Here is a 19,518-nt window from a genome sequence, read left to right as displayed (position 1 = left end):
AAACTACAGATGCTGCAAATCTGAAATAAAGACAAAAATACTCAGCACGTGTGAAGAGCAAAACAGAGTTAATGTTTCAAGATTTCTCTACCATGGCTTCCAACACTACACCACCACTGAAACTGGCACATGGAATGGATTCTACTCCTTCATGTACACCAGCAGACACAAACGAGAAGCTTCGAAGCAGGTCATAGTGAAGTGTGTAGAAAATGTTCCACACTGAGCTTTACAAAATTGCTGTATTATTAAAGTGCAAGTGCTGCTGGCAACTGACTGGTTGTATTTTGTCTTATGATAAAGGTTTATGCTGCTAAGTACTTCACAGTATCAAAGTCATAAATGCTACAGTTACAGGTTTGTTTTAGAACAGATCACATGCTCTGATGACACATTTATTTGCATTGTAACACCAGTCAAATATCGAGAGGTGAAAATGGGTGCAAACTGGTGTTGTGGGGGTGGGGGGGAAGAAATCATAGAACATAGAAACATAGTACATTACAGTACAGTCCCTTCGGCCAACAATGTTGTGCCAATCTTTTAACCTACTTTAAGATCAATCTACCCCTACATAGCCCTCCATTTTTCTATCACCCATGTGCCTATTTAAGAGTTTCTAAAATGTCCCTGATGTATCTGGCTTTACCATCATGGCTGGCAGGGTGTTCCATATACCCACCACTCTCTGTGTAAAGAACTTACCTCAGACATCCCCCCCCCCATACTTTCCTCCAATTACCTTAAAATGATGCCCCCTTGTATTAGCCATTTCCACCCTGATAAATGACTCTGGCTTCTTATCTTATACACCTCTATCAAGTCACCTCTCATCCTCCTTTGCTCCAAAGAGAAAGCCCAAGCTCACTCAACCTATCCTCATTAAGACATGCTCTCCAATCCAGGCAGCATCCTGGTAAATCTCCTCTGCACCGTCTCTAAAGCTTTCCTACAATGAGGTAACCAGAACTGAACACAATATTCCAAGTGTAGCCTAACCAGGGTTTTAGAGCTGCAACATTACCTTTCGGCTTTTGAACGCAGTCCCCAGCCAACGAAGGCCAACATGTCATACATCTTTTTAACTACCCTATCAACTTGTGCAGCAACATTGGGGGATCTATGGACATGGACCCCTAGGATCCCCCTGTTCCTCCACACTGCTAAGAATTCCGGCTTTAATCCTGTATTCTGCCTTTAAATTTAACTTTCCAAAGTGAATAGCTTCACACTTTTCCAGGCTGAACTCCATCCGCTACTTCTCAGCCCAGCTCTGCATCTTGTCAATGTCCCGTTGTAACCTACAACAACCCTCCACACTTTCCACAACTCCACCAAGCTTCACGTCACCTGCAAACTCACTAACCCATCCTTTCACTTCCTCACCCAAGTCAGTTATAAAAATCAGTACAGTGTTAGGCAGGTGGGAGCGGACTGGACTGGACGGACATCAGATTGGGGACTTGAGACTTTGGCAATTGCTGTGTCAGAATTAATGTAGAAGGGAGAGACTGGAGTGGAAAAGGAGGACTCCTGCACTACATATCCTACATTCAGGTAAGAATTCTTTTAGAGGGGAAATGGAATACTATGACCAGGCAGGAAGAACTATTTAGGAGAAAGGGAATCAAGCTGAGGGGGTGTCAGTGCAACGAAGGATATTGTGTGTGGTAGTAAGCAGTTCTGGAGTGGGAACAAGAGCAGCTTCTTGAAGAGCAGTTTCTCCGTACAGCACAGGGGTGATGCTTGAGCACTGCTAAATGGCGGGCTTCACTGCAGAGTTACTAACCCTGGAGTTGCTCCATGGTGCTGGTAATAATGGTCAAACAGCTGGGTGCACTCACATGTAACACAGGAAGAAAACTTTACTGAAAGCTTCATTTCAATGAAAACACTGTCCGCCTCTTCTCAACGTGAAGTATATGCCGTACTTCCTAAGTCCACTGCAGATCTGTTACTTTAGTCGAAGCCTGACTCCAGTCCAAACACAAGCCCTTCAATCTGGCCAAGGGTTACTACCCTTGTCATGGTTTCCTGAGGTAATCATTATACATGGAGTACAGGACACCTAGAAAAGACAGGAAGCTTATGTTATTGTTTCTGGAATTTTAACATTGGAATTTGTACTGACTGTAACATTGAACAAAATTCCTGACTTGGGCCCCACGCTGCTCATCTGGCTGAAGAATGATTATCAACGACAACAAGCCTTTTATATGGAAGATCGAGGCCAAACATAGTTCCTATCCATGATCGTGATATATCCACATTCATCTGAAAATCCGTTCAAATATAGGAAACGTCAGATGAACATAGAACAGCACAGTACAGGAACTGGTCCTTTGGCCCACCATGTCTGTGCTGAGCATGATACCAATTTAAACTAACCCCATCTGCCTCCTGTTCATGTTACTGTCTAAATAACTCTTAAACATTGCTATTGTATCTGCTTCCTCCACAACCCCTTCCAGTGTGTTCCAGCTACCTACCCCTCTTTATCTAAAAAAAACTTGCCCCACACACCTTTAAACTTACCCCCTCCCCCCACACCTTAAACCTGTGCCTTCTAGTATTAGACATTTCCACCCTGGGAAAAAAAGACTGCTATCTACCCCGTCTATGCCTCTTACGATTTTATAAACCAACATCGGGTCTTCCCTCAGATGCTTCAGAGAAAACAATCTAAGTTTATCCAACCCCTCCTTGTAGATTATACTCTCCAATCCAGACAATATCCTGGTAAACCCTTTCAATACCTTCTCCAAAACTTCCACATCCTTCCTGTAATGAGGCAACCAGAAATGCACACAATACTCCCAAGTGCAGCCTAACCAACGCTTTATATAGCTGCAACATGACTTCCAAACTTTTATACTCAAATCTCCAACTGATGAAGGCAAGCATGCTGTAGAGCTTCTTCACCACCTGATCCACTTTTAGGGAGCTGTGGACTTGCATTTCAAGATCCCTCTGAACATCAATGCTCCTAGGGGTCCTGCCATTTAATGTCTATTTGACCTCTCTGAGTGCAATACCTCACACTTGTCTGGATTAAACTCTGTCTGCCATTTCACTGCCCATATTTCCAACTGACCTATATCCTACTGAATCATAAAAACATAGAAAACCTACAGCACAATACAGGCCCTTCGGCCCACAAAGTTGTGCTGAACATGTCCCTACCTTAGAAATTACTAGGGTTACCCATAGCCCTCAATTTTTCTAAGCTCCATGTACCTATTCAAAAGTCTCTTAAAAGACCCTATCATATCTGCCTCCACCACCGTTGCCAGCAGCCCGTTCCACACACTTACCACTCTGAGTAAAAAACTTACCCCTGACATCTCCTCTGCACCTACTCCCAAGCACCTTAAACCTGTGTCCCCTTGTGGCAGCCATTTCAACCCTGGGAAAAAGCCTCTGACTCATGATCATGATCAATGCCTCTCATCACCTTATACTCCTCTATCAGGTCACCTCTCATCCTCCGTTGCTCCAAGGAGAAAAGGCTGGGTTCACTCAACCTGTTCTCATAAGGCATGTTCCCCAGTCCAGACAACATCCTTGTAAATCTCCTCTGCACACTTTCTATGGTTTCCACATCCTTCCTAGAGTGAGGCGACCAGAACTGAGCACAGTACTCCAAGTGTGGTCTGACCAGGGTCCTATATAGCTGTAACATTACCTCTCAGCTCTGAAACTCAATTCATGATTGATGAAGGCCAATGCACCATATGCCTTTTTAACCACAGAGTCAACCTCTGCAGCAGCTTTGAGTGTCCTATGGACTCGGACCCCAAGATCCCTCTGATCCTCCAGACCGCCAAGAATCTTACCATTAATACTATATTCTGCCGTCATATTTGAACCACTTCACACTTATCTGGGTTGAACTTCATCTGCCACTTCTCAGCCCAGTTTTGCATCCTATCAATATCCCACTGTAACCTCTGACAGCCCTCCACACTATCCACAACACCCCCAACCTTTGTGTCATCAGCAAACTTACTAACCCACCCCTCCACTTCCTCATCCAGGTCACTTATAAAAATCACGAAGATCCCTGAGGCACACCACTGGTGACCGACCTCCATGCAGAATATGACCCATCTACAACCACTCTTTGCCTTCTGTGGGCAAGCCAGTTCTGGATCCACAAAGCAGTGTCCCCTTGGATCCCATGCCTCCTTACTTTCTCAATAAGCCTTGCATGGGGTACCTTTTCAAATGCCTTGCTGAAATCCATATACACTACATCTACTGCTCTTCCTTCAACGTCTTTAGTCACATCCTCAAAAAATTCATTTAGGCTCGTAAGGCACAACCTGCCCTTGACAAAGCCTTGCTGACTATTTCTAATCATATTATACCTCTCCAAATGTTCATAAATCCTGCCTCTCAGGTTCTTCTCCATCAACTTACCAACCACTGAGGTAAGACTCACTGGTCTATAATTTCCTGGGCTATCCCTACTCCCTCTCTTGAATAAAGGAACAACATCCACAACCCTCTAATCCTCCGGAACCTCTCCCGTCCCCATTGATGATGCAAAGTTCATCGCCAGAGGCTCAGCAATCTCCTCCCTCGCCTCTCACAGTAGCCTGGGATACATCTCATCCAGTCCCGGTAACTTATCCAACTTGATGATTTCTGAAAGCTCCAGCACATCCTCTTTCTTAATGTCTATATGCTCAAGCTTTTCAGTCTGCTGCAAGTCATCACTACAACACCAAGATCCTTTTCCATAGTGAATACTGAAGTATTCATTAAGTACCTCTGCTATTTCCATACACACTTTTCCACTATCACACTTGATTGGTCCTATTCTTTCATGTCTTATCCTCTTGCTCTTCACATACTTGTAGAATGCCTTGGGGTTTTTCCTTAATCCTGCCTGCCAAGGCCCTCTCATGGCCCCTTCTGGCTCTCCTAATTTCCTCCTTAAGCTCCTTCCTGTTAGCCTTATAATCTTCTAGATCTCTAACATTACCTAGCTCTCTGAACCTTTCATAAACTTTTCTTTTCTTCTTGTCCAGATTTACTACAGCCTTTGTACACCATGGTTCCTGTACCCTACCATAACTTCTCTGTCTCATTGGAACATACCTATGCAGAACGCCACATAAATATCCCCTGAACATTTGCCACATTTTTTCTGTACCTTTCCCTGAGAACGTCTGTTCCCAATTTAAGCTTCCAAGTTCCTGCCTGATAGCCTCATAATTCCCCTTACTCCAATTAAACGCTTTTCTAACTTGCCTGTTCCTATCTCTCTCCAATGCTATTGTAAAGGAGATAGAATTATGATCACTATCTCCAAAATGCTCTCCCACTGAGAGATCTGACACCCGACCAAGTTCATTTCCCAATACCAAATCAAGTACAATCTCTCCTCTTGTAGGCTTATCTACATATTGTGTCAAGAAACCATCCTGAACACACCTAACAAACTCCACCCCATCTAAACCCCTTGCTCTAGGGAGATGCCAATCAATATTTGGGAAATTAAAATCTCCCACCACGACAACTCTGTTATTATTACACCTTTCCAGGATCTGTCTCCCTATCCGCTCCTCGATATCCCTGTTACTATTGTGCGGCCTATAAAAAACACTCAGTAGAGTTATTGACCCCTTCCTGTTCCTAACCTCCACCCACAGAGACTCTGTAGACAATCCCTCCATGACGTACACCTTTTCTGCAGCCATGACACTATCTCTGATCAACATTGCCACGTCCCCACCTCTTTTGCCTCCCTTCCTGTCCTTTCTGAAACATCTAAAACTCAGCACCTGAAGTAACCATTCCTGTCCCTGAGCCTTCCAAGTCTCAGTAATGGCCACCACATCATAGCTCCAAGTACTGATCCACGCTCTAATCTCATCCGCTTTGTTCACAATACTCCTTGCATTAAAATAGACACATCTCAAACTGTCCATCTGAGTGCGTCCCTTCTCTATCACCTGCCTATCCTCCCTCACACACTGTCTCCAAGCTTTCTCTATTTGTGAGCCAACCACCTCTTTCCTAGTCTCTTCAGTTGGGTTCCCACCCCCCAACAATTCTAGTTTAAACTCTCCCCAATAGCTTTAGCAAACCTCCCTGCCAGGATATTGGCCCCCCTGGGATTCAAGTTCAACCTGCTCTTTTTGTACAGGACACACCTGCCCCAAAAGAGGTCCCAATGATCCAGAAATCTGAATCCCTGCCCCCTGCTCTAATCCCTCAGCCACATATTTATCCTCCACCTCATTCTATTCCTATACTCACTGTCGTGAGGCACAGGCAGTAATCCCGAGATTACTACATTTGTGACCCTGCTTTTCTGGTTCCTTCCTAACTCCCTGTAGTCTTTTTTCAGGACCTCTTCCCTATTCCTACCTATGTCATTGGTACCAATATTTACCACGACCTCTGGCTGTTCTCCCTCCCACTGCAGGATATCTTAGACGCAATCTGAAACATCCCAGACTCTGGCACCTGGGAGGCAAACTACCATCCGTGCTTCTTTCCTGCATCCACAGAATCGCCTGTCTGATCCCCTAACTATAGAGTTCCCTATCACTACTGCCTCACTCTTCCTTTCCCAACCCTTCAGAGCCACAGGGCCGGACTCTGTGCCAGAGGCACGGCCACTGTTGCTTCCCCAGGGAGGCTGTCCCCTCCAACAGTACTCAAACAGGAGTACTTATTGTCAAGGGGTACAGCCACAGGGGTACTCTCTAGTACCTGACTCTTCCCCTTCCTTCTCCTGACTGTTACCCACTTATCTGTCTCCCGTAGCCCCGGTGTGACCACCCACCTATAATTCCTTTCTATCACCTCCTCGCTCTGCCTGACCAGACGAAGGTCATCGGGCTGCATCTCCAGTTCCCTAAGGCGATCCCTTAGGAGCTGCAGCTCAACACACCAGGTGCAGATATGGTCGTCCAGGAGGCTGGGAGACTGCAGGACTTCCCACATCTGACACTGAGCACAGAACACCAGGCTCACACGCATACTTCCTTTGCGCAATTAACACAGGTAAACTTACCTCGCCTCGTCCCGTTACTGCCTAAGCCCTCTGCTACCCTCTCACTCCACTGCCCGCTGAATATGGCGGTCTTCTTTTTAAACTTTTCCCACTCTACTGGCTGACGTCACGCGCCTGCACAGTCTTGCCACTCTTTACCCTGAGTAGTAAAATGCCTTCGCTCCAGAAATCCTTAGCCATTCCACTCGCAGCCTTCTTGCTTCGAATCCTTTGACAATGTTCCTCAGTGACTACAACTGCACCAATTTTTGTATTGACTGCATACATACAATCATCCCAGCTATCTGAAGGAGGAAGAGAAGGTGAACCATAATGAAACTGATTAACTTAAAAACAAGGAGTGGGAGCAGGACCAGTAGCCCCCTTTAGCCAGCTCCAGCATTCATCCAGATCTTGGTTGATCTACCTTAGCACCATCTTCCATCCTATATCCATATCTCTCGATCCATTTAATATCCAGAAACCTATCGATCTTAGTTTAAAATTAACTCAATGATTCAGCATCTGAAGAACAGAACTGCTAAAATTCCTGAAAGTCAGCATCTTTAAAATCCTGGGCATTAACATTTTGGATGACCTGTCCTGGAACATTCCAGCACGTGGATCCAATTATAAGGAGAGTACACAGCTCCTCAGTCAGAAGAAACATCCTCCGTAATCCATCTTGTCTAAATCAGAATCCACCTCTGAATCATTTGCCTAAACTTCACCTATCGGGTTATTTAATGTACCTGGTGTTCCCTCTGTAGCCTCCTCTAGATCAGTGAGACCCAACACAGATTGGGGAACTGCTTCATTGAGCATGTTTGATCAGTCCACTGCAAGAGACAAGATCTCCTCATCCCACATACCCTTCCCATTCAAACATGTCTGTCCCTGACCTCCTCTACCACCATGATGAGGACAGACATACTTAGGTTGGAGGAGCAACAACTCATATTCTGTCTGGGTAGCTTCCAACCTGATGGCATGAACATCGATTTCTTGAATTTCTGGTAATTACTTCTACCTCTTACTTCACTCTTTTTCCACCCCCCATTCAAGTTACGCTCTCACCCCTTCTCCTCACCTGCCTATCACCTCCCTTTGGTTGTGCTCCTTTACTTTATTCTATGGTTTGTAATTATATAAATTACCAACAACAAAGGTAACCAAACTGACTCCTGTGGCCCACGAGGAGACACAGGCTTCCAGTCTATGAAACAATCCTCAACCAACATCCTTTGCTTCCTACCACTGAATCAATTATGAATCTCCAAATGATGGTAGACCCTATCCCTCAGAATCCCCTCCAGGAATTTACCCACCACTAATGTCAAACTCACTGGTCTGTAGTCTCCTGCTGTTTTTGCTACCCTTTTTAAACAATGGTACATTAGCCACTCACTAGTCCTCCAGAACCTCACCTATGGCCAAAGATGAAGCAAAAATCTCTGCAAGGGCCTCCAAATTTCTTCTCTCGCTTCCTATGAGGTTGGAGAGTGCACCAGGTCAGGCCCTGGGATTTTTCCACCTTAATGCCCTTTAAAGCCTCCAATGCCTCTTCCCTGCTAATTTGTATGTGGTCCAAGACATTACCACTCACTTCCTCCATTTTATTACCTTGCATAGTTTTCTCCACAGTAAAAACTGAAGAGAAATGCTCATTAAAAATCCCTCCCATTTCCTTTGGGTTCACACACAGATGGCCATGCTGACCTTTAAAAAGTCCTATTCTTTCCGTAGACATCCTTTCACCCTCAATATACCAAAAGGGTCTTTTTGGTATTTTTCCTCACCTTTCCTGCCAGATCCTGCTCATATCCTCTTCTTTGCCCTCCTAACTTTTCTCTTAAGTGCACACTCTGACACTCTAGCCATCAAGAGATTCACTAGTTTCCAAATGCTTATTAAGAGTGTATGCCTCCCACTTTTCCTTAATATCTCAGCCTCAATATTTCTCATCAACCAGGGTTCCTGAAACATGCCAGCCTTGCTCTTCACCTTAATAGGAAGGCTGGCATGTCCTGAACTCTTGACATCACACTTCTAAAGACCTCCCACTCGGCAGCCACTCCTTTCCCCACAAACAATCTTGCCCAGTCAACCACTGCAAAATTCCACCTAACAACACCAAAATTTTAAGGTTCCAGTTCAGGACCTCAACCTGTAAACTGGTTGTATCCTCCTCCATAACTATTTTGAAACCAAAAGAACTATGGGCACCGGACCCAGAATGCTTACCAATTGACACTTCTGCCACTTGCCCTATCTCATACTCTGGGAGAATGCCCAATGTTGCACTCTCTCTGGTAGTTCCCTAAATATATTGACCAAGAAAGCTTTTTTTGGATCCATCTCACTATTTCCATTCTGATAGATGGAAAAGGTAAAGGTCTGAAGAAGAAATAATCTGATAGGACAGAAGAATGGCCCATGGGAGAAAGGAAAAGAGGAGGGACACCAGAGGAAGGTGATACGCCTTTACCTTCTCCACCTCCTACCTTCTCACTTCATTCTCCCTCTCCCATCCACTTACCTTACCCTTTATCTGACTTCACCTTTCACCTTCGAGCTTGTACTCCTTCCCCTCCCCCCACCTTCTTATTCTGGCTTCTTCCCCCTTCCATACCAATGCTAATGAAGGGCCTTGGCCCAAAACATTGACACTTTATTCCTTCATATAGATGCTGCCTGACTTGCGGAGTTAAGTGAATGTTCATCTCTTACCCAGTGTCATTGCTCCAACCACGAAGCCTTGAGCAGCCACTCTCATGTGGATTAGATGCAGTGACATCTTCTGTTCCGTTTTGCGCAGTCTGTGTAAACCCAATGCCACAACAGCAAGACATCCGGCAATGCCTGGCTCAAGGAAAACCACAGAAAATCAAAACACTTGTACAGATGCAATGGAGCAGTATGCCTTTCCCACCCCACAACGCACAGGTCTTGAGAGCCCTCTGGCACCAGTACTACATCTGGCAAGAGACAGATACAATATCAAAATATACCCTAGCTTATATGACAGTGTCATTTTAAGTTTACAAAATGACACTGTAAACTTAATGGCTGTAGGCCAGCTCCCTCAATGCCCAGGTAACATGACAGCAAAGTGACTCACCAAGTTCCAGCTGAAGCTTGTGTTTTCGGCTGAATAATTTGTGTGCAGGAGCAAGAATGTTTATTTGCAGCCCTTTCATAACTCTCGTTAGTTATTAGATTATGAGGACACGCAGTTCTCTTTTATTATCATTTAGTAATGCATGCATTAAGAAATGATACAATATTCCTCCGGTGTGATATCACAGAAACACAGGGCAGACCAAGACTGAAAAACTGACAAAAACCATATAATTATAACATATAGTTACAACAGTGCAAGCAATACCGTAACTTGATGAAGAACAGGCCATTAGCACGGTAAAAAAGTTCAAAGTCTCTCGAAAGTCCCACATCTCACGCAGACGGGAGAAGGAAGAAAACTCTCCCTGCCATGCCAGACCACAGTCCGACTCTGAGTCATCCGAAAACTTCGAGCTCCGACCAGCCCTCCGACACCGAGCACCATCTCTGCCGAACGCTTCGACCCCAGCCCCAGCTGCCAGCGCAGACAAAGCCGAGGATTTTGGGGCCTTCCCTCCAGAGATTCTCGATCGCACAGTAGCAGCGATGGCGATCCGGGCATTTCGGAAGTTACTCCAGATGTTCCTCCGTGCTCTCACGGCTGTCTCCATCAAATCAGAATTGCGCACGGCCCTTATTTGACAATACAATATCATTTCACCGGAGAGGCTACGCGTGCTGCGTCGTGCCACCATCTTCTCCCTCCCGCCTCCTCCCTCCCACCCTCAACTCAATGCCAGCAGATTCTGAAACAAGCTCCAAACCCCAATCCTAAACCTCACAACCTGCGATCTGCCCCAATGTCCACCTACCCTATTACCAAGCCCCGAAATGGTCCTCCCTCTCAAATGCTGGTACAGCCCAAAAAGCAAGTGTGAAAGATAAGGTGCAAATGCTTGTGTGTATTTTCAGCCAATGTGTCAAGGAGAAGCCTTGTCAAAGTTTCTTACAGCCATAGCTACTTAGAATAAACCAAATTATATTTCAATTCAGATCTGGCCGTGTGCACTGAACACAGTAAAGGCAATAGGGGTTCCAACAACAGTTCAGCTGTAGGGTTAAGAACTTGCACACCAGAGCTAGTTTCTCCCCATCCAAGCTTCTTCCGGTAGAGTTATCCACCCAGTAAATATGTACCTAAAAAGAAAATTTAACATCGCGTCTTCTCCCAGGGAAGTACTTTTTATATTGATTTATTTTTCAGGATCTGGGAACCACTGCGGTCCTTCTGGTGAAAGTACTCCCATGGTGCTGTTGGGGAGGGAGTTACAGGACTTAGATCCAGTGAGGATGAAGGATAACCAACATGTTTCCATGTCAGTTTGGTGACTGAATTGGAGGAAAACCCTGTACCTGCCACCATCGTCCTTCTGGATGGTAGTAGTGGTCAATTTGGGAGGTGTTGTCAGAGTAGTCTGGGTTTTGTAGATAGGGCACAATGCAGGCACTGTGTGCCAGTAGTGGAAGGAGGGAAGGAGGGAGGGAGGATTTTTTGGGGGGTGGGGAGAGGGTGGATGGGGTGCTGACCGAGTGGTTGCTTTGACCTGCATGAAGTTGAGCTTCCAGAGTGATTTCCTCTTGTTAGTCCAGGATGGTGTGTTGACCCCCTGGTGCTGGGGTTCAGGATGTCTTGGAGCAGCTGCAGAACATTCTCAAAGGGAGGGTGAGAAGCCACAAGTCGTTGTACATTTATTTATTTAGCAATCCAGCGTGGAGTTGGCCATTCCGGCCCTTCGAGCCACACCACCCCAACAACCCCTGTCAAACTCGATTAACCCCAACCTAATCACGGGACAATTTACAACAACCAATTAACCTACCCAGTGTGTCTTTGGACTGTGGGAGATTAGTGGCGAGGGATAAATGGACAAGGGGATCACAGATCCCTGCAGAAAGCAGAAAGTGGAAGGAAGGTAACAATGTGTTTGGTGTTAAGATCCCGCTGAAGATGTCAGAAGTTGTGGAGAATGATGTACTAGATGTGGAGGCTTATGGGGTGGTAGGTGAGGATAAGAGGAACTCTATACCTGTGATGGCAGCAGGAAGATGGGTGAGCACAGATGTCTGGGAAATGGAGGAGATGCAGGTGAGGGTAGCATCAATGGTAGAGGAAACGAAACCGTGTATGAAGCAGCACAAATGTAGTCATCAATGTAACGCAGAAAGAGTTGGGGAGCATTACCAGGGAATGCTTCGAACATGGACTGTTCCACATAGCCGATGAAAAGGCAGGCATAGCTGGTGCCCATGTGGGTGCCCTGGCTACACCTTCAGCAATGAAGAAAATCTCTGGGAACACTCCTAAACTCTTGTTTAGCACTGAGTACCAGTTAAGATTAAGTTACTTGGAGGTAGGCACATGGATGAAAGAAAAATAGAGAGCTACGTCATAGGAGTTAAATTCACCTTGCAGTAGGTTAAAAGGTCAGCACAACATCACAGGGCCAAAGGACCTGTTCTGTGTTCTAGGATGATGGACTGCAGGCCTGTCACAGCATTGATCAGCAAAGGATTGCACAGATGGGTAGGGAGTGGTGGTAGGATAGAGTTCATGCTCTTCCCCTCCTACTCCCTAAATGAAGAAATATCATACAGCGACAAACCTATCCCTATCAGTACAGCACCCCAGTGTTATACAGTGACAGACCAGTCCCCGCCAGTTTTGGCCTGTATCTGGACAAGCTCAGAAGATCATAGAGCAGACTGAATGTATTTTTCCCTCTTACTTACAGCAGTTCTAAGACACATACCTGGCCCATACAGTTCTAGACTCCTGTGTGGTGTACCTATGTGAATGTCATTAAGATACACACAGGTTTTGCACACCTCCTATATACTTCCTCTGTATTTAAAATAATACTAATTGAGCCACACACCAGTGGCAATCAAAATTCTTAGTCTACACAGGACGTGAAAATTAATGAACAAAATCTGTGAATGCTTGAAATCTGAAGTAAAAATAGAAAACACTGTAAACATTCAGTAGGTCAGGAAAGACAAACAGTTAATATTTCAGGTCAAAACCCCTTCAGTTCTCAGGAGAACAATCCCACCTCTCCAGTTCGCATCCATCTTTTCCCTGTACCTCTGCAATTTACACATGCCCATCAATTCTCCTTTGATTTTTTTTCCCGCTCTTTACCTACACTGGCTCTCCACTTGGCCTTGAACCACCTAGGACAACAGCAACACAGTACATATGCTACTGTTTATTGATAACAGCTCAACATTCAACACAATCATTCCCTCAGTACTAATCGATAAGCTTCCAAACCTGTATCTTTGTACCTCCCTCTGCAACTGGATCCTCAACTTCCTCATCACTGACTGGGAGACCACAGTCACTGTGGATTGGAAATAACATCGCCTCCTCGCTGACAATCAACACCAGCACACATCAAGGATGCGTGCTTAGCTCACTGCTCTAATCTCTCTACACCCATGTCTGTATGGGTAGGCACAGCTCATCACTGATGACGCAATGATTGTTGGCAGAATCTCAAATGGTGATGCATACAGGAGGTGAGATAGATCAGCTGGTTGAGTGGTTCACAACAACCTTGCACTCAGTGTCAGTCAGACCAAGGAACTGATTGTGAACTTCAGAAAGTGGAAGTCAAGGGAACACACGCTGGTCCTCATTGAGTCTCTTTGCACCTCAGACTTTTGAATTCTCTCCCCGTTTAGAAAATTGTCTACACTTTTATTCCTTCTGCGAAAGTGCATGACCATACACTTCCCAACACTGTGTTGCATCTGCCACTTCTTTGCCCATTCTCCTAATCTATCTAAGTCCTTCTGCAGACTCCCAGCTTCCTCAATGCCCCCTGTCCCTCCATCTATCTTCATATCACCTGCAAACTTGGCCACAAGGCTATCAATTCTGTCATCCAAATCATTGACATACAACATAAAAAGAAGCGGTCCCAACACAGACCCCTGCAGAACACCACTAGTCACCGACAGCCAATCAGAAGAGGCTCTCTTTATTCCCACTCTTCGCCTCCTGCCAATCAGCCAATGCTCTAGCCACACTAGTATCTTTCCTGTTATACCATGGGCTCTTGCTAATTGCAGCACCTTGTCAAAGGCCTTCTGAAAATCCAAGTACACGGCATCCACCAATTCATCTTTGTCTATCCCATTGATTATCTCCCCCCCCCCAAAAAAAAACCAACATATTTGTCAGGCAAAATTTCCCCTTAAGGAAACCATGCTGAATTTGGCCTATTTTACCATTAAAAGTACATAAATTATAAAAATATATATATGCTGTAAACAAATCTTCCTCCCTGACAGCCACTAAACAAAGAACCATGCAACCCATTCAAAGAAAAAAAACATCACCCCCCAGTGTGAAAAAAAACAAATTGTGCAAATGGCAAAAAATGAGCAAAAACACAGAATATAAATGACAAAATCAAAAGGCATATACCATGTGACTCCAAGTATCCTGAGACCTCATCTTCCCAACCACTGAAGGCAGGCTAACTGGCCTATAATTTGCTTCCTTCCCTTCTTAAAGTGGAGTGACATTTGCAATTTTCCAGTCTTCCGGAACCATGCCAAAATTTAGTGATACTTGAAAGATCATTACTAATGCCTCCACAATCTCTTCAGCCACCTCTTTCAGGACTCTGGGGTGTAGTCCATCTGGTCCAGGTGACTTATCTGCCTTCAGACCTTTCAGCTTCCTAAGAACCTTCTCTCTAGTAATAGCAACTGCACTCACTTCTGCCCTGACACTCTTGAACTTACAGCATACTACTGTGAAGTAACATGCTGTATGTTCCACAGTGAAGACTGACACGAAGTATTTATTCAGTTCATCCACCATTACTACCTCTCCAGTGACATTTTCCATTGGTCCGATACTACTCACACCTCTCTTTTACTATTTATATATCTGAAAAAAAACTTCAGGTGTCCTCTTTTTGGAAATGTCGTCTTCTCCTTACTATCATCAAGGAAGACATACAGAAGCCTGAAGACACACACTCAACACTTTAGGAACAGCTTCTTCCCCTCTTGCCATCAGATTTCTGAAAAGACAACGAATTCATGAACAATACCTCAACTATCTTTTGCTCTCTTTTTGCACTACCTATCTAATATTTTATCTACACTCAGTGGCCACTTTATTAGATATCTTCTGTAACGAATAAAGTGGCCGCTGAGTATACAGTACGTTTGTGGTCTTCTGCTGCTGTAGCCTATCTACTTCAAGGTTCAACATGTTGTGCGTTCAGAGATACTCTTTTGTACACAACTGTTGTAATGCACGATTATTTAAGTTACTGTTGCCTTCCTGTCAGCTTGAACCATTCTGGTCAATCTCCTCTGACCTTTCACATTAACAAGGTGTTTTCACCCACAAAACTGCTGCTCACTGGATGTGTTTTTATTGTTTTTCACACCATTCTCTGTAAACTCTAAAGATTATTCTGCATAAAAATCGCAAGAGGTCAGTAGTTTTTGAGAGACTCAAACTACCTCATCTGGCACCAAAAATCATTCCACGGTCACTTCAGTCATAATTCTTCGCCATTCTGATGTTTGGTCTGAACAACTGAACCTCTAGAGTTATAGTCTAGTGCAGGAGTTCCCAACCTGGGGTCCACAGACCCCTCCATTAATGGTTGGGGTCCATGGCATAAAAAAGGTTGGGAACCCCTGCCTGCATGCTTTTATGCATTGAGTTGCTGCTCATGATGGACTGATTAGATATTTGGATTAACAAGCAGATGTACTTTATAAAGTGGCCAGTGAGTAAAGATTTTGTATTATAATTTAATGGTATATTTTATAAGATCATAAGACCATAAGATATAGGAGCAGAATTAGGCCATTTGGCCCATCACGGCTGCTCCGTCGTTTCATCATGGCTGATCCAATTTTCCTCTCAGCCCCAATCTCCTGCCTTCCCCGCCATATCCCTTCACGCCCTGACCAATAAAGAATTCATCAACCTCTGGCTTAAATATACATACAGACTTCGCCTCCACAGCTGCCTGTGGCAACAAATTCCACAGATTCGACACTCTCTGACTGAAGAAATTCCTCCTCATCTCAGTTCTAAAAGGACGCCCCTCTATCCTGAGGCTGTATCCTCTGATCTTAGATGCTCCCACCACAGGAAACAACTTCTTCACATCCACTGACTCTATCAAGGCCTTTCACCAGTCGATAGGTTTCAATTAGGTCACCCCTCATTCTTCTGAGGGCAATTTATGTATTGCACAGCACAGCTGCCACAAAACAAATTTCACAATATATGCCACTGACAATAAAACTGATTCTGATACTAAGGGGTAATTTACAACAGTCAGTTAACTTACCAGCACACATTTTGGATGCGAGAGGAAACGAGAGCACTCAGGTGGTCAAGGGGGAGATCGTGAAGACTCCACAGAGAGAGTGCAGGAGGTCAGGATTGAACCCGATGCACTGGAGCTGTGAGGCAGTAGATCTACCTGTTGTGCCACTGTGACATGTTCAAAGTTAATTCTCTTTCTCCTTTCACAGATGCTGCTTGGCCTATTAAGAATTTTAACATTTCTTTTGTTTTTGCATTTATTAATTGATCGTTTTATGACCCAAATAGACTCATACCTATTGGAACGAATGGTGATTCCTTTGACTTTCTCAGAAGCTTAGAACTTTCATTGTCATCCTGAGATGAGGACCAAGAATTATTCGATGATGACATTATCTACTAAGAAAGAAAGCTGAATTAATAGAGAAAATTCTGAAAGAGGAGAAAAAAACAAGCCCATGGACTATAGGAGGATAGTTAACTTTATCTGCTCAGTACAATTAGGAATTCCAGGAGGAGAGAGTGAATCATTTTTGGAGAAAATATGGGAGCCTACACATCTGCAGAGAGCTTGCTCAGTTGATGATCCCTCAAGAATGATTGCGGAAATGGAAGAGTTAATGTATGAGAAGTGTTGATGGCTCTGGGTCTGCACTTCAGAGTTCAGAAAAATGAGGGGGGGGATCTCATTGAAACTGATCAAATATTGAAAGATCTGGATAGAGTAGATGTGAGAAGATATTTGCTACAGTGGGTGAGTCTAGGATCAGAAGGCACAGCTGTAGAATAGAGGGACATCCATTTAGAACAAAGATGAGAGGGTTTTTTTTAAAGCCAGTGTGTGGTCAATCTGTGGAACTCATTGGCATGTACAGCTGTGGAAGTCAAGTCGTTGAGTACACTTAAAGCGGAGGTTGATAGATTCTTGATTAGTCAGGGCGTCAAAGGTTACAGGGAGAAGGCAGGCGAATAGGGTTGAGAGGGATGATAAATCGTCTATGATGGAATGGCAGAGCAGACTGGTTGAGCTAAATGGTCTAATTCTGCTCCTGTGTCTTATGGACCCAGCAACACACTGCAATTGTGTCCTGTAAAGTAATTGTTTAAATCCATATTTACTTCTCTCCTTCTAAATATCTTAACTATTAAGATAAAAATTGTCATTATAATACCCGTGTCTCTTTTAATTGCGACTCTTGGGTGAAGCAACAAAGCCCCTCAGTCAGGTTAAAAAGAATAATAAGTAGGAGAGAAATGCAGAAATAAACTAAATAACCAGAGCTTATTGACAGCAAGTCTGTGTTTGAAAGCATCAAGTTTAGTAGATGCAGCAGGTTGTTCAACTACATTCCGGGCCATGACCCTTTAGATGGCCATTTCTTGAAGCTCTAATAAAACCCATGATTAATTAAATGATTGCCTGTTGAAAGGTTCTCCCTGTGGGAAATAGCATAGTCAAACATGATGATGATCTCCAGTACATAACAGAATCACTCTGCACAGAAACAGGTCTTTCAGCCCATCATGTCCCTGTCAACCACTGAGAAAACTATCTATCCCATCTATGCCCCTTATAATTTTATAAACTGGTGTAAGGTCACCCCTCAGCTTCCTACTTCCATCTTGTCCAACCTCTCCTTTACACAATCCTTTCATTCCAGGCAACTCTTCTGAACCTCCTCTGCATTCTCCACAGCTACCACATCCGTCCTGTAGTGTGATGACTGGAATTGTACACAATACTCCAAGTGCAGTGTAACCAATGTTTTGTACATTTGCAACATGAAAACGCAATACTTATACTCAATCCCTCAGCCTATGAAACATGCCATTTGCATTCTTCACCATCATATCCACCTGAAGGCATTAAGTTTAAGAGTTGGCAAGCTTTCCACACAGGGAGTGATACATACATGGAACAAGCTGTCAATGGAAATGTTAGAGCCAGGTACGATTAGAAGGTGTAAAGGCCTTTGGCCACGGATTGAAAAAACCAAAGGTAATGAGACAAATGCAGGAAAATGGGATTAGCATCACAGTCGGCATGGATGATCAGGCCGAAGACCCTTCTTCCCCTTTCCTTTCCAGTGCTGATGAAGAGACCTGGTCCAAAATGTCCACTGTTTATTCCCCTCCATAGTATTGCCTGACCTGCTCAGTTTCTCCTGCATTTTTGTGTGTTGCGTTGAAATGGATAGAATGTACTGGATGTGAGTAGAAGGTGCGTCCCTCTACTCATGGTTCATTAATTAGTTTTTCTTTTTAAGTTTAATTTGGAAAGCGAATGTTGGAGCCCGTAAAAGCTTGTGAGACAGAATGCACCATTACATATCAGTAATACAGAAACACATACAAAATGCATTTTCTTCGTCTTGTTAGGGTTAACACAGCAATCAAAATCAATAATGCTAGGTTGGAGAAGGGGAATGTGTTCAAAACCGGCGGGATTGCTGGCGCTGTGGGAGCGGGAATTGATCGGAATTAACGATTTGGGGAATGACACCGGAGTTCAGGTGGTCGGGGGGTGGGGTACAGGCAGGGATCTTGTATCGCAGAAGAATGGAAAATGATATCATAATAACGGCGCTCTACATCATAAGCAAACCACACGCTGTGCGCTCCAACCCTTAGTGATGTCTCACTGCTGGAGATCCGCGCCTCCTTCTCCCGGAGCCCTCCGTCGCTTCTCCCCCAATACTCGCTGTGAACCTTCCCTCGGTTGCTCGGCCGCTGCATCAGCCCCTCTCTCCGCTGATGCGCCTGCCTCGGGCTCCGTTGCTAGGAAACGGTTCGCGTAGCGTCATCAGCACCAGCGATCGATTGATTGGCCGACAGTTCGAGGGAGAACTGGCCCGGCCCCTCCCCCCTCCCTCTGCGGGCTTAATGGCGACAGGCTGACAAAGATCAAATCCACACAGCAGCACCCGGCCCCATCGGGTTTATCATATCCATGGATGTACTTGTAAACGGATATGAGAATAACTGGAACAGGAGTAATATGTTCCTATGTGTCTGTTTGACCCTTCAAGCATCCTCCACCATTGAGCTCAGTTTCTTGTACTGTACT

The 19,518-nt window shown here is 44.6% G+C and overlaps 1 protein-coding gene across 2 annotated transcripts; it reads right to left on the bottom strand.

The window, feature by feature from the left end:
- Positions 1-738: 738 nt before the first annotated feature.
- On the bottom strand, positions 739-19,206 carry LOC134340170 (HIG1 domain family member 1C-like). 2 transcript variants are annotated; one of them, XM_063037097.1, is made up of 4 exons: positions 19,044-19,206; positions 16,748-16,847; positions 9,743-9,874; positions 739-2,068 (listed from the first exon to the last, which is right to left on the bottom strand). In XM_063037097.1, the coding sequence occupies exons 1-4, from the start codon at positions 19,185-19,187 to the stop codon at positions 2,025-2,027; spliced, it is 420 nt and encodes a 139-aa protein (XP_062893167.1). In that variant the 5' UTR covers positions 19,188-19,206; the 3' UTR covers positions 739-2,024. The 2 variants fall into 2 exon arrangements, with proteins under 2 accessions (XP_062893167.1, XP_062893168.1); XM_063037098.1 differs by having other exon boundaries at positions 744-2,068; positions 19,077-19,206.
- Between the last annotated feature and the right edge of the window lie 312 nt (positions 19,207-19,518).

The sequence above is a fragment of the Mobula hypostoma genome, chromosome X1 (genome assembly GCF_963921235.1).
Source record: "Mobula hypostoma chromosome X1, sMobHyp1.1, whole genome shotgun sequence".
Lineage (NCBI taxonomy): Eukaryota > Metazoa > Chordata > Chondrichthyes > Myliobatiformes > Myliobatidae > Mobula > Mobula hypostoma.
The sequence above is the reverse complement of the archived record's forward strand: the minus strand, read 5'-3'. Positions and strand labels throughout refer to the sequence as shown.